Below are 15,370 nucleotides of genomic sequence, written 5' to 3' on the forward strand. Positions count from 1 at the left end.
GAGAGACAATAAGGTGTTTATTATAATAGTTTAAGCCACATTTTCTTATTTCTCTTAATCCTTTCTAAGTAGCAGTTTTATATAAGAATGGTAAAAGTGAAGGGAAACCCATCAGTCTAGTGACTGGTTGTGGGGTTGCATCAGCTTGTTTTATCTTGGGACTTCATCCTAGCTAGAGTTTATTTTAGCCCACCATTGGCTTCAAATGTTTTGAGGGGATTGGGACTTTTTCAGCAGAAGGGCTTGTATCTGCTCTGGCGAGTTTTTAGAGCTCTCTTTCAGTGTTAATAGTTGAGTCACTTTACAGCCTAGATAACAAGTGTTTTTGCTTTATACGTCTTGTATTATTTCTTGAAAATTAGCATATACATTTATGTTTTGTTATTTCCTCCTGTGTTGAAAAAGGCACTACACAATATATTATTTTGCACTTTGACATTTCTAACATTTTGTTGTGGGAATTAATGTTACTTTGTAAGGATCTTCTTCTCTCTCTGTTTTTGCAGTTATATGATATGTAGGTCTTGGTCAATTCGGTGTTCAGTATGTTGCAGTGGAAGATTATTTTATAATAGCTGGGCCTAGTGGCTCAGACCACTTGGGAAATTTGACTCAGGAAGATCTCAAATCCAAGGCCTAAGCTAGTCTGGGCAATGTAACAAGACTGTCAAAAAAAATAAAATAAAATAAATAAATAAATAAATAAATAAAATAAAAAGAGGCTGGGGTTATAGCTCAGTGATACAATGCATACATAAGGTCCTGGGTACAATCCACATAGCCATACTATGGAAAGGTTTTCTTACACTTTTTTTAAAATTTTCTCCATCATTTATTTTTATTTTCTTTTAGAAGTTCTCACATTTTCAGAAAGTCTCAAAGTTCCCTGAATCTGCCCTCTGAATTTAACTTTATCATCATAACTTCTGTTTTGAAAAGATTTCCTTAATTTTTATTTTCTAAAATGAATATTCAGTATATTTATGTGTGTGTAATTTTATGCATATATATACACACATAGAATTTTATTTTTTGAGGTAGAGTTTCACTGTATTGTCTAAGGGACAGAATTTGTAGTTCTTAAGTCTGAGCCTCCTGAGTAGCTGTGATTTGAGGTGTGTGCCACTGTACCTGTCTTGAATATACTTTTAAAATTATTTACTTATGTTTTATATGTGAATGCTTTGCTAGAATGTATATGTATTTTCTCCCGATTGCTTATTTGCTTATTATTTAATTTGGGTATGGCATTTTTTTTATTTTATAAATTTTATGCATAAATAATTTTTTTCCTTCAAGCATTCTGGAATTTGAATCTTGACTTTAGGAAACTCTTCCATCCTAGATTTTAAAATACTCTACTTCCCCTCCCAATGCCTATATAATATTGTTCTTTAATTTTAAAGTGAATTTCATGAACTGTCAATCAAAGTATTTCTTTAGTGATCTTCATTTTATTCCTCTTGACAAATTTCTACAAAAGTATGTTTTTCCAGAAGTATATCTAGAAGAATCATTTTAATGTTGTGAATTCATATGAATATTATCAGAAAAACTGATAGAGAAAACAGGATTTAATAGCTCTTGAAAGAGGCATAGTGAAGATGAAGACTGGGATAATTTGTAGAGCAGTGGTTTTCAGCCTTTCTAATGCTGCAGCCCTTTAATACAATTCCTTATGTTGTGGTGATTTCCAGTTATAGAAATCATTTCATAGCTGTTACTTCATAGCTATAATTTTGCTACTGTTAGGAATTGTAATTTAATAGACTATCTGATATAAGACCCTAAGGGGTTGTGACCCACAGGTTCAGAACTACTGTTGTAGACAAGTTTGAAATTCTTACATGGTAGGAAAGGAGCTATAAAGTGTGGGGATATGGGGTTTATTTTATTTTGTTTATTTGTTTATTTGGTTTTTCGAGACAGGGTTCCTTTATGTAACCCTGGCTGTCTTGGAATTTGCTCTGTAGGCCAGGATCTGTCTTAGGGCTGGAGAGATAGTTCAGTGGATAGAGCACTGTTGTTCTCCCAGAGGACCTAGGTTTTATTCTCAGTACCTACATGGCAGCTCATAACTTTTTATAATTTATAATTTATTAGGAGATCAATGCATTTTTCTGGCCTGTACAGGTACTGCATGGTTGTGGAACAGATACACATGTGGGCAAAACACAATACACATAAAAATAATAAGTCTAAAATAATAATTTTAAATTTTACTCTACTGAAAATAGAATACACTGTTGTACTTGTTTACTTTCCCAAACCATCTCAATGATTTGAACCTTTATTTTTCATTAAATTTATAACAGCTGTTTTAAATCCATACAGTTATGCCACAGCATTTGTGATAGTAGCCTAGGGGTTGTGGTATAAAGTAATCTGCAAATGGCAGTGTCTGAGCATTTATGCTGTCACTACCAAATTCTCACCTAGTTTCTACTCCACCAAAAACATTTCATGGTTAAAGCTACCCTTCTTTGATCATCTACTTACAGGATTTTAATCTTAATTATTATAATACCTATTTTTAATAATTGAGTTTTATATGTGTTAACATCTCACTGTCCCATCATTTTACTAATAAATAATTTAATGCTGCCAGTGTTAATACGGACTGTTAAATGATACTGGGGATGTTCCAGGGAATAAATGTCTTTATTGAACTGGTTGTATCCTTTTCCCAGACTTTTTACATATTCAGTTAGGATTGTGTTCAGCCTCGTGTAACAAAAACCTAAATGCATGGGCTTAATCAAATAGGAAGTTTTCTTTTGGTAATAAGGAATTTATATATAGGCAGTTAAGGGTTTATGTCAGTTCTCCAGTGTCATTAAGGGCACACAGGATTCTCAAGGTGGCTGTTGTGTTTCCAGACTGTTCCTTAAAGGTGTTGCTCACAAAAACCCTTTGTTTTGATCTCATTGATATTAAGTGAGCTACATGTTTGGTTGTAGGCTGCAGGGGAGTTTGAGAAGCTGTTATTTTAGGTACTTCCTTATCTAAAACTAGGATTCATCTGGTATGGAAGCTAGTAGAATTTTTGGCTAGATAACTAGCTATTAATAGATGGCAGGCAATCATGCATTTTTGTTCTTTAAAATAATCTTACACATTGGGCATGTTCATTGCCAAGGAGAAACTGAGAGTCAGAGGCTAAGTGTGGTACAGCCCCACAACAAGTCATTAGAAGGGACAGAGGTATGAGCACAGTTTAACCTGTCCAAAGCCCATCCCCCTATGCATTCTATTGTTGACATAATTTTGTTCACTTCGAGTCACATTTAAGTAAATACTTTATATGAGTACTTTTAGACATATCTTAATTAAACCTGATCTTTTAAACTAGCATGTTATTACTTAAAGTAAGTCTAATAACTACTATCTTTTTTATTCACGTAACATTTTTATTAATGAGAGTAATTTTTCTTGCAAGAAACAGATAAATATCTGGGAAATCAGATTACTGTTTTCAGGATGTCTTAGATGTTTTAATTATTTCTCTTCAACACTTAAGCTTTGGTCAAGCTGTAATGGGGTTTCCTATTCCATGTTGAGAACTGTAATGGTGTTCATGTAAGGATGGTTTACAAAGTTACAGTGCAATTGTCTTGGTCTACAGCCCAAAATAGACAAATCAAGAATTTTGAGGAAAATAAATGAGGAAAAACTTTAGAAATCTTTAATGGTATACAATTAGGGATCCAGAATTAGGACACAAATGACAAGGTGAATCTCAGTGAGTATGATTTAGACATTTTGATTTTTAAAGCCAGCACTGGTTTTAGTTCTGACATGCCTGGGAGATGACTAGTGTTCTGCTTTCCTTTAGGATGGTAACATTTTTAAATGCTAAATGAGGTTTTGTGTAAATGTGATTTTGAACTTATTTTGAAGGATTTTTAACAAATTATTTTCTTATGCCAAAGCACACATTAAGCATATACTTGTTCACTTAAACCTCTAATCTCCCTTTCTTGTAAACGCTGATAATGCACAGCACCATCTATTATGGATGGTACTTGGGTTCATTTCTCTTTAACTCTGATTATCATATTAAATGCTCACTTTAGGCAAAAAGTTTTAACCTTCTAAAAATTGCCTGTAGTGGCTGTTTAAGGCTTATACATAGTTTGATTTTAATAAGCACCAATAAATAGAAGACTAGGAGACATTTATATGTTTATAGTTAATACTAGAAAAAGATCCAAAGCCATGGGCCACCTGTTATGTTACATATCTTAGAATCAGAGAAACATTGCAAACCATAAGAATATAAATTTTGAAGATTTTTTTTCCCAAAGCATGTGCTAAAATAAGATATTTTAGCCAGGCAGTGGTGGTACACACCTTTCTTCCTAGCACTTGAGAGGCAGAGGCAGGCAGATCTCTGTGAGTTTGAGGCTAACTTGGTCTACAGAGTTAGTTCTAGGACAACCAAGGCTACACAGAGAAACCCTATCTCAAAAAGCAAAGCAAACAAAAGATACTTGCAATGTTTATGCATGTTTTGGTTATTTCTTGATGTTGTTTATGAGACTTCTTAGTGCCTGGACTTATTCCTTTAAAGTAATAGTTTAACTTTAAGAACATACTAGATATGTTTGGGGGAAACCAAAGAAAGCAAATGGCACAGGGATATTAGTTGCAGTCCTGTAAAGACACCTTCTCATGTGACCTTTCACTGAATTGATGAGAACAGAGGTGTACACACTAACATTAAAATATTTTATTAGATGGTAAATGAATGAAAGAATCTAAAAATCTAAGCTCTCAGAAATGATTTTGTATGTTTTTGGTGTACATGTTAGTATCATATAGTGGGACATTGTGGCTTGATAGGGAAATTATCTGAGGAGAAAAATCAAGAAAGCCTCCACTCTGATATTTTATCTGCTTTTTGGAGTTTCACAGGATTTTACTGACTTAATAATTAAAATCTGTGCTGATTTCAATGATGAATAGATACTTTGGGATAATGAAAACATTTTTAAACTAGAGATGGTGAGCAAGTGTGTGTAACATTGAATTTTATTTATTTCACTTTTAGTCCTATCTATCTCTTGTGGGAACTATATAAAATTTTTTGTGTATTCTCTCATAAGCCCATGGTTATATATATATTCCTTTAAGTGCATAGATTAAAATATTGTAGCAGTAAGAAGATCATATTGTGCATGTGACTTTGACTTGTTTCTTTCTCTTAGGGATAAAAATTGGGTAGATTTTCATCTTAGAACAAAGAGACATGCTTTATCTTTTAGAACCATGCATTATATTCTATAATTTATAGTATTTCAGTGCCAATATTTAAATATTTCCCTGTTAATAGATTCTCCCTCCAATTGTTTCTTCCCTTTTATTACTTACTTTTCTTTTTAAAAATTTTTTGAGAGTATAATTACATAATCTCCCTTCCCCTTTCTCCCTCCATTCCCTCACATATGCTCCTCCGTGTTCTTTCAAATCCTCAAGATCAGCTGTCTCTGTAAGGGTTTGATGTGGACAGTGATATGCAGATAAAATATAACTGGTAAATTTAATACATGTACATTTTTAGTGTTTAGATATTATCTGTGCAACAGTGAATTAAGCAATTCCTCTGCCATCCTAGAGCTTATATTAGTGGGCAGTTAACATTGAACATGTGTGTGTGTGTGTGTGTGTGTTACATGCCCACCTCTGTGTGTGGTAAAGGTCTGTATACCCGTTTGCTCACCCTCTCAGAAGCCGAGGGTGTTTTATCACTCTTCCTTATTATTTTTTAAAGACAGGGTCTGGTGGAACCTAAGTTAGGCTAGGCTGGCAGCCAGAAACTCTTATCAGTCCTCGGTCTCCAGCCCTACAGTGCTGGGGTTACCACCTAGCTGCTTTCACATGGGCAGTAGGAGCTGAACTTAGTTCTTTATACTTGTTCTCTGACCCACTGAGTGATCTCTTTAGCCAAGGAGATGAAGTTTTAAAGAAAAATAAAGTATAAGAAGTATGGATGAATCTTTGATATAGGAATCTTATTACATAGTCATCGCCTCCTGGAGTTTAGGAAGCTCATCTTTTGTACCTCTGTTTTAATCAGTCATTGAGAACATTCCACAGTGAGGACAGTGAGACATGAAAGTTTTTGTACAAGGCTAATTCCATTGTGCAAAGGGCAGTTCTTCCTAAGTGAGGAGCAGCTATAAGTCATTGACAGCGCAAGTTTTAGTTAATACATGAATAGTCACTAGCTCTTAAAACTTAATTTAACCCATTTATTTTAATCAGCGTTCTGTCATGTGGCTTGTCACCTCATCTCTCCATGTTACTCATGCTGCTTCCTTCTAGTCTGACTGGCAACTCTGCTCTTCTTCCTAGATGCTCTCTATTCCTGGAAGTCCCACCTAGCCTCTTCTTAGCTATTGGCCATTCAATTTTTTATTACCCCAATCACAGCAATATATTTTCACACAGTGTACAAATATTTTACAATATTATATGGTTAATAGTTTTGTGTGTTTGTCTTGGGGGAAGGGATGTTTGAGACAGTGTCTCACTATGTAATGTTTGAGACAGTGTCTCACTATGTAGCTCTTGTCCTGGAACTCATGGAGATCCACCTGCCTCTGCTGGGATTAAAGCCGAGCACCACATGCCTAATTCTGTGGTTAGCGTTTTGTTGTGATTACTTTCATTTATCTGCCTTGCATGTCTTCACCTGCCTATATCATTTTTGATTAATTTCAAATTAAAATATATTGTATAGCATGATCTTGGTAAATATTTAAGCATGAAATCATTAGAGCTGAAATTTTATTTTGTTCTTTTGAGCTAAAATTTACATATAATATGTAAATTTGTTGTAAACATTTGCTGAATTTTGACAAGTGCATAATCTATGCATCCCAAATTCCATTAAGTGAAGAATATCCCAAATTAAAGTATTATTATAATATTTCTGTTTGCAGACAAAAGATATCTCAGAAACTTTAATTAATTTACCCTACTTCTGCCTTTTAGGTTGTTGTCATCATTTTAAGTTTGTCTATGCTTTATTTATTGTAGTACTGGGATTGAGCATGGGGCCTTATGTACACTGGGAAGCTCTGTACCACTGATCTGCTTCCCTAGCCTTTACATGTATTTTAAAGTTACCAAGCTTTTGATACTATTTTATAGTTCATGTGTACTAGCCTGTTAACCCATTCTGTCATTCTTCTTGCATATCTGATTTTTGTGTATTACTTTCCTATTAGAAGAACCCTATTTGCTACTCCTACATTGTTTGGTTTTGGTTTTGGTTTTTAGAAACAAGTTTTATGTCATTTTCAAAGAATTTTAAAATCTAAGATAGATTTTTTTATTATTTAATATCTTTTTTCTTATTTTACATATCGATCCTAATTCCCTCTCCCTCCTAACCTCCCATGTCTCCCACAACCCCCCCCCATACCATCCCCCATTTACTCCCCAAGCCGGGTGAGGCCATCCATGAGGGATCATCAAAATCTGTCAAGTATTTGGGGTGTGGCCTAGGCCCTCCTCCCATGTCTCTAAGCTAAGGGAGTGGGCTCCTGAAGTCCATTCCTGCACTAGGGATACATCCTGATTCCATTGCGTTTAGCTCAGTGTTTAGCTGTGGGTGTCTGCTTCTGCTTCTATCAGCTACTGGATGTAGGCTCTAGGATGGCATTTAAGGTAGTCATCAAACTCATTATAGGGGAAGGGCATTTAAGATAGCCTCTCCACTATTGCTTAGGTTGTTAATTGGGGTCATCTTTGTAAGTATCTGGCCATTTCCCTAGTGCCAGATTTCTCTTTAAACCTATAATGGCTTCCTCTAGTATGGTATCTGTCTTCTTGTTCTCCTCTTTATTCTTCCCCCGACTCAGTCTTCCTGCTCCCTCATGTTCTCCTCTCCCCTCCTCTTCTCCCCTTCTCTTTCTCCTGGGGAAAGTGATAGATTTTTTTTTTAAACGTTTATTTTCATTGTGTGAGTATCTAGGCATGCTTGTTTAGTGGTCCATGTGCGGAGCGCAGAGGGCAACCTGATGTTGGGGCACTGTCTTTTGCCATGTAAGTTCCAGGAATGGAAGTCAGGTTACCAGTCTCGGTGGCAAGTACCTATAGAGGTTGAGCCATCTCCCTGCCTGAGAATAGACTTCTTGATTGGTATGTACTTTTAGTCAGATTTTGTTTTTAAAACAACCTTTTTACTTAATATTCATTAAACAGTGCAGCATTCAGTCAGAATCTTAAAGAAGTCTTACATTGTCTTCAGTCCTTCATTCTGTTGAAAGTCATCTCTTAGTCTGTGATTGTTGCTATTTTAAATACACAGCATTTTGTTTAGCTGTTTCAGAGATTTCTTTCTGTTATAGATGTTGTTAGCACTTTGGCTGTGATTGCTTGGTTCTTTTGTTTTCATCTTTCTTTTTTTAAATAGCCATAGCTTCATATATCTGATTAGTTAGAAAATTCTTGCTTCTTATAACTTCTAGTTTTCTATTTATGAGTTTTTGGTTATTTGCATGCTACAACTTTTCAATGGGCTGCCTATGATGCTAATATTCTTTTCCATATTTTCTAACCCATTTTTGTGCTTTGATTTGGATAGTTTCTGTTGATTCCAGCTCTTCATGCTTGTGCAGTTTCCTTCACAGGCCACAGGAAAGAAGAACAAGGCTGGAGGTATGGTAGTTGGACCACAAGGGAACATAGAGGCAGGGTTTGTTTATTTTTGTATGTAACATATAAAAGAATGTTGTTATGATTGTTCAGTACAAAGGAGAATAACAGTTATGCAAAAAACTAAAGGCAGATGACTTTTTAAAAACATAATTTCTTTATTGAATCTATGGGGATTCACATCATGCACCCTAGTCCCGCTTATCTCCCAGTCCCTCAATATTCTCCCCTTACCCCTGCAGTGCTCCCCACAAAGAAAAAAAAAAAGTCAAAACAAGCAAACAAAAAGAAAAACAAAAGTCCTCTTCAACCCTCCATCATTCCTGCCTCTCCCAACACCTCTGCATTGGGAGCTGAGGTATGTCTCACAGTATACCATTTTGTTTAATCAGCTTTACTTGCAAATGTTCATTGCCATGAATTTTTGGCCTGGTTCAAGGCCTCTGGTTTCTGGTACACCATCATCACTGACACCAAAACTCTTCTCAGATATCCTGCAGATTCCCTGAGTCATGAAGATCCTGTGGGTATTGTTTCACAGGACTAGTCCCTTCATGACGGGTGGGCCAACACCAGGCCTGGTTATGGACCTGGGTCATAGCTGAGCCAAGTTGTCAGTGCAGCCACTGGGACTGTCCCCCCTCAGGTGAGGGACAGAGTCAGCTCCCCTATGCCATCGGGATCAGTTTCACAGGTATGGGCAGGGCCATCTCTCCTGAGTGGTGGTGGAGGAGGTTGGGGTGGGCAGCTCTCTTGATGCAGTGTTCAGCAAGGGGCAGGGCCAGCTATCCTAGGGCCCCATTAAGGGAGGGGTGACTCAGCATGGTCTTCTGATTTCATCATGATTGGTTCCTGTGGTTCCCTGAGGTGACACAGGCCACTGACATTAACATAGATTCCAGCTGCAGCAGGACCACGGACTCAGACATGGCCCTAGGCAGTAGTTGGGACTTGACAACATTTTGGCTTCAGTGGAAGCACAGGCCACTCAGTTCAGGATGGCTCTGGTGGCATAGCCCCTGAATACCAACAAGGCCACAGGTTGTAGTCTGATCCCAGGCTTCCATGTAACCTTTGGTGGCAACATGGGCCTCAGACTTCAACACAAATCTCAGCTGCCATGAGACTATGGGCCCAGATATGGTTCATAGCAGCAACCAGGTCTGGATGTCAACATTGCCCCAAGAAGGCACTGGAGGTCACTCAGACCAGCATGACCCCAGTGGCAGCATGGCCCTTAGACACTAACATCGTCCCAGATCTCTGACATCCACATGACCTTTGGTGGTAACAGGAGTCTTGGAAATTGACACAGACCTAGCTGCAGTAGGGCCGGAGACCCAGACAGCCCTCAGCTGCAGCTCTGGTGTGGACATCATCATGGCATCAGCAACAGATGATTTTTTTTTTTTTAAATCAGAGTTCTTGCAAATAGTATTAGGGGATGTGATGAAAAGCACAATTGGGTTTTTCTTTGACCTAGAGCAGTACAGAGGAGAGAGGGTCTGGTTCATGAGCATCAGCAGTCTTCAGAGGTGAGGTAATTCTGGCTTCTTCCTTCCTTCCTTCCTTCCTTCCTTCCTTCCTTTCTTTCTTTCTTTCTTTCATTCAATAGAAGGAAAGATGTATTGTGGCTAATAGTTCCAGAGGGAAAAAAAAGCTCATCACTATCACAGATGAGAATTATTTTTATGTTTTCATGTTAAAAATAACATATAAAATAGGACCTTCATGACAGCTTTTAAAAATCTTTGTGACTTTCATATATAAGTGCCATATTTATATCATTTCACTCCTCTCTAACCTCTCCAACGCCTCAAGTATTCTTGCCCACTCCTTCTCAACTTTCATTGTGCCTTATTCTTTATTTATTATGGATATATATGCACTTACAATTTATAAACACAATCTGATGAGTTTATTTAATGTAGCTTGTATGTTGATTTTTTTCTAATTTAGCTTTTTATTGATTCCTTGTGGGTTTTACATCATGCTTTTCAATCCAATCATTTCCCCATCCCTTCATATCTGCTTTGTGCCTTTGCAGCCTCTCCACCAGATAAAATAATAATAATAAAATGTAACGGGAAAAAACCTTGTCATGAAATCTGTACTATGACACAGTGAGATTAGTCCATACATCTTTACTTGCAATGAGTCATTGGTCTGGTTTGAGGCCTCAGGTTTCTACTACACTATAAATACCGTGCCCTCACTGGGGCTCCTCTTGGATATCCTATTGTTGTTCTGTGTCATGGAGATCCTGTAGCTTTGGGTCTGCAGGACACATGGTCCAGCAGGTCATAGATGGGGTGGATGTTGGGATGGTACAACTCATATTTTTGGTTTTGGGCCTGGGTGGTTGCTGGGTTGGTCAGCTCACCAGCTCTCCCTCATCCTCTCTACCAGGGTGAGCTCTCCAGCATTGCTCCATCTAGCTCACTCTATACAGTAAGCAGCAAAGGCAAGGGCCATTTCTCCTGCTCTCATACCCTCAGGGCCAGCTCTACACCATCAAGGTCAGCTCTTCTGTGTTGCCCAGGCAAGGTGCAGGGGTCACTCTTCTGATTGCTACAGCTGGTGAGAGGCAAGGCCAGCATTCCCATCTGCCATAGGGGTGGGGCTAGTTCTCTGATGCTCATGTTCTCAGGGCCCATTCACCAGTGACCCTGTCCATAGGGTCAGTTCTACTATGCTGCCCAGGAGAAGTGCAGGGCCTGTTCTCCGGAGTGCTAGTTTTCCTTAGTGCTGCAGCCAGTGAAGGGTGAGGCCAACTCTGTACAGCCTTATCCTCTTGGCCTTCTGTGGTAACAGGAGCCATGGACATCAACAGAGACTTCAGCTACTGCAGACCCAGACCTGACCCTTGGCAGTAGCCCAGGCCCCAGATGGCAAGCAGGCCACCCACCTTAGCCTGCTCCTCACTGCCTTTACCTCTTCAGATTGCCTCTCTCTACAGGACATGAACTATCCTGTCTTCCTCTCTCTTCCATACTCCACCGTGTATTTGCTCACCACAATAGTGCCCAACTAGTGGCCCTACAAGGGGCTGGTCCCCTGGTCAGTGTGTGGGTCTTCTCCCACTCTGTCTTAATTGTGCTGGGCAGGCTCATGTTTTCCCTGCCTGCTCAGGGCAGACCAATTTTGACTTGTAAATGGGAACTATGTAGTTTTGTAAAGTGTGTGTGTGTGTGTGTGTGTGTGTGTGTGTGCGCGCGTGTGCGTGTGCGCACGCTAGGGAGGGAAGGCAGAGGGAGGATGGAGGAAGGAGCCAGGAGAAAGAGGAGACAGAGAATTTGTTTCAGAATTGGAGAGTTGAATGAAATGTAGGATGTATTTATAGCTACCTAATTATTTCTGTGAATCTTTATTTTTGTTGTTACTAGAAAATTTGAGGATTCTATTCGTGGTTGCCTTAAGATACTAGGGAAACTGGGGTCCTCTGTTGAGATTCTTAGTCTTATTAATAAAAAAAAAATTAAGAATGCACTCAAACAAAAGCTTGAGGATAGTTTTATTAGAGTTTAAAAGAAAACCCCCAGGGCAGGCAAGCTGTAAGTCTTGGCAGCTGCCTGGAAGAGGAGAAGAGAAGGGGGGGCATATAGTTTGAGTCAAGCTAGTGTGGCGGTTAGCCACATGGTGGGCAACAAGCCACATGGTGAGGAAGGGAGCTTTAGAGAAAGAATGGAGCCCAAAATACCAGGAAAAGCACACTTTGCTTCTGGCTGGCATCGGGGATGGGGGGGGCGGGGAAGAAAAAGGGAAAGGTTAGCTACATACACAGATATGCTTTTAAAACTAAACTTACAAGTATTTTGTATGGAAAAATGTCTTGTTAAGCTTATTTTTCATGTTTTTCTTTTACAGTTTTATATTAAAAGAGCACAACCATGTTTCGGAATAGTCTCAAGATGCTTCTTACTGGTGGGAAATCAAGTCGGAAAAACAGGTCAAGTGGTAAGTGACTGCCCTACGCTTACTCGGTGTGATAGTTTAGAAGTACAAGTTGTGTTAGGGGTCTGAACTAATGCTGCCATGCTTCAATTTTATTGAATAGTTTATTCAATTTGGTTTACATTCTTATACACTGCTATATTCTTTATTAGAAGGTAGGAACACTTGAATATTTATCAACAACAGTCTGCTAAAGAAACACTGTGAGGAAAAAGTACTTATTTCTATTTTATGAAAGAATAATATTTCTGGATATTTGTCTATTAAAAACTCTAGACATATGCTTATTTTTAAAATTAACACAGGAGTTTATTATAGTAATAGATGCTATTAGTGTAAGAAACCATTAAAAATAGGACTTTCCCCATAGATTTGTACAGAAAGATAGAAGTATACTTGAGCGAAGCATCTTAAGGGAGATGCTTTATTCTGGCTCATGGTCTAAGGGGATACAGTGAAGGCATGGCAGTGGGAGCAACTCATCTCTGGTAGTGATAACATGAGGTTGCTACTCCTATCTTAAATAGCCGCCAGGTCAGAAAGCAGAGAGAGCCAGACCAGTTGTGGGTTAGCCTGTAACATTCTCATCCCTCCTCCCTCTCATACTTCTAGGGATCTAATTCAGGGCTTCGTGCATAGTAGGTAAGCACAAGCATTCTACCACTCTACACTTCCATCTTTTCCTTTAGTTTGAAAGTCACTCTCTGGGTATCAAACAAGATGGGAAGTTCTTTTTCATTAAGCACTGAAATAGTTTCTTTAATTGCCTTACTGAGTTATATTATCTGAGAAGAAAGAATACTTCTCATTGTTTGTCCATTGAACTATTACAGATGCTAAATTTTTATTTTATTTTTCTTTACTTTGGCCATCGGTGTCTGACATGATACACTTAGATGTATAATTTTCTTTCTCTTATCTTACTTGATTTTTGTGAGTCTCTTATGTCTGTGTAGATCTCTTCAATTGCAGAAAATCTTGTAGGGTAATAGAATGAGTAGGGAGGCATTCATCTTCTATACAAGGGTTAGCAAACCATGACCTGGAAGCAGCAATTGTGTTGTGTTGAAAAGAAGAAGCAAGATGATAGCAATTCAGGGCTAGCTTGAGTAACCTACCTAGTGAGTTAAAAGCCATCATAGGCTACATAGTATCCTCTCTCAAAATATCAGCTGGAAAAATGTTTTATTGAGCACAACCAGATTCTTTCATTTATGTATTTGCTGATTGTGTTCACCCAGCCAGTCTACACAGTCCTTATAAATTTTGCTGATTCCTATTGATCTCAGTGGGTCTCTGTCTTTGCAGATCAGTCTTCTACCCATGTTTAAAGTTAGTAAATTACTGTCATGGTTCTAAATTTTATCAGAGTACTAGCTTTCATTGTAGAAGCCTGTAGCAGATTTCCTTAGATCTTAGAATATAGTTCTGAGCTGCAGACTGATAGATAAGCACATCTTCTTCTGCTCTCTCTTTCCTACCAACAAAGAATTTCTCCTCTTTCCCATTTTGTCCTTAAAATACATGTCAGTCAATAAATTATTCTACATTGTTTTCTTTTTAAAAATATCGTCTCAGATAATTATCTAGATGTTCTCATAATCATGAATGTTACCTGAAAATTTATAGCCATATTTATAGCCATAAATTGTTTTCTCTGACTTGCTTTTGTTCCCCCCTTTTTTGAGAAGTGAAGTGTATTAAAGATTAAACTCAAGGCCTTGCACATGCTAGGCAAGCACTCTATCATTGAGCTGTGTTTCCAGCTTTTTTTTTTTTTTTTTTTTTTTTTTTTTTTTAAATAAAGAACTATTACAAACTTAGTTTGGCAGGACCTGTCCTAACTTGTCTATGCTTATGAAAGTTTCTATTTTATACAACTCAATCTTTATAATACCTTATGTTTTCTCCTTAACCATGACATTGATCTTGTCTGGCATAGGCTCACCATTTATACTTGAGTCACTTAAAAAACAAATCTTTCTCAGCCATTAGAGTTGCACTTATATTTCACTCTGGCTCACGGTGGTCAATCTTTTGCCCACACTACTAGAGTGTTTATTACCTGTCCCCCTAATGTGAAATTCAGTGTAACACTTTGTATTGTTTATGAGCTCCCAGAAATGCTTCCCTATTATAGTTTAATTATCACAAGGATCAGAAATGCATGCATGCTTCCTTTTATTCCTACTGTCTCTATATTTTTATTTACTCACCTATGTATTTCATTGTAAGAGAATCTAAAGAGACCATGTGTCCAGAATTGTGTTCAGTGAAGCATGTATTAAATAAGTTACCTTACATTCACAAGTATCCTGTGTTTCACAAAAATAACTTTCACATGTATTAATTACCTCATTTTGTCTTTATAGCATTTTATGGGTGAAGGGTAAAAACTTTAGCTTAACATTATATAGTTAGTTGGCCCGGGGATATATGTAATTCAGTGACACATAGTACATGTTTAGCACACAGGTGTAATACAGTCGTTAAATAAGAAACCAATATTGGGTTGATTAGAAGCTCATATTGTTTGTATCTCCTTAAGTTACGTTACTAATTGCCTTTGACTTCCATTCCCTATAACCCTTTTTACCTCCTTTTACTCTGTTTCAGCCATGTGCCTTCTCCTACTTTGTCTTTTATGTGTGTTGTTCCTTATACTTAGGGTGTTAGTTAGGTTCCTTCCTTCCGTAAAGCTCAGATGTCATCTTCTCATTAGGGCCTTTGCTGGCCACCAGATCTAACA

At 37.8% G+C, this 15,370-nt stretch overlaps 1 protein-coding gene across 12 annotated transcripts in view; it reads left to right on the forward strand.

Annotated features, from left to right (window-relative positions):
* Tanc2 (tetratricopeptide repeat, ankyrin repeat and coiled-coil containing 2) overlaps nt 1-15,370 on the forward strand; it is a 289,050-nt gene that overhangs the window by 25,704 nt on the left and 247,976 nt on the right. For all 12 annotated transcript variants that reach the window (XM_051178779.1, XM_051178787.1, XM_051178795.1 and 9 more), the window contains exon 2: nt 12,535-12,624. In XM_051178779.1, coding sequence (XP_051034736.1) covers nt 12,558-12,624 — 67 coding nt within the window. In that variant the 5' untranslated portion in view covers nt 12,535-12,557. The remainder of the gene's footprint in view (nt 1-12,534; nt 12,625-15,370) is intronic.

Source organism: Phodopus roborovskii, unplaced genomic scaffold (genome assembly GCF_943737965.1).
Source record: "Phodopus roborovskii unplaced genomic scaffold, PHOROB, whole genome shotgun sequence".
NCBI lineage: Eukaryota > Metazoa > Chordata > Mammalia > Rodentia > Cricetidae > Phodopus > Phodopus roborovskii.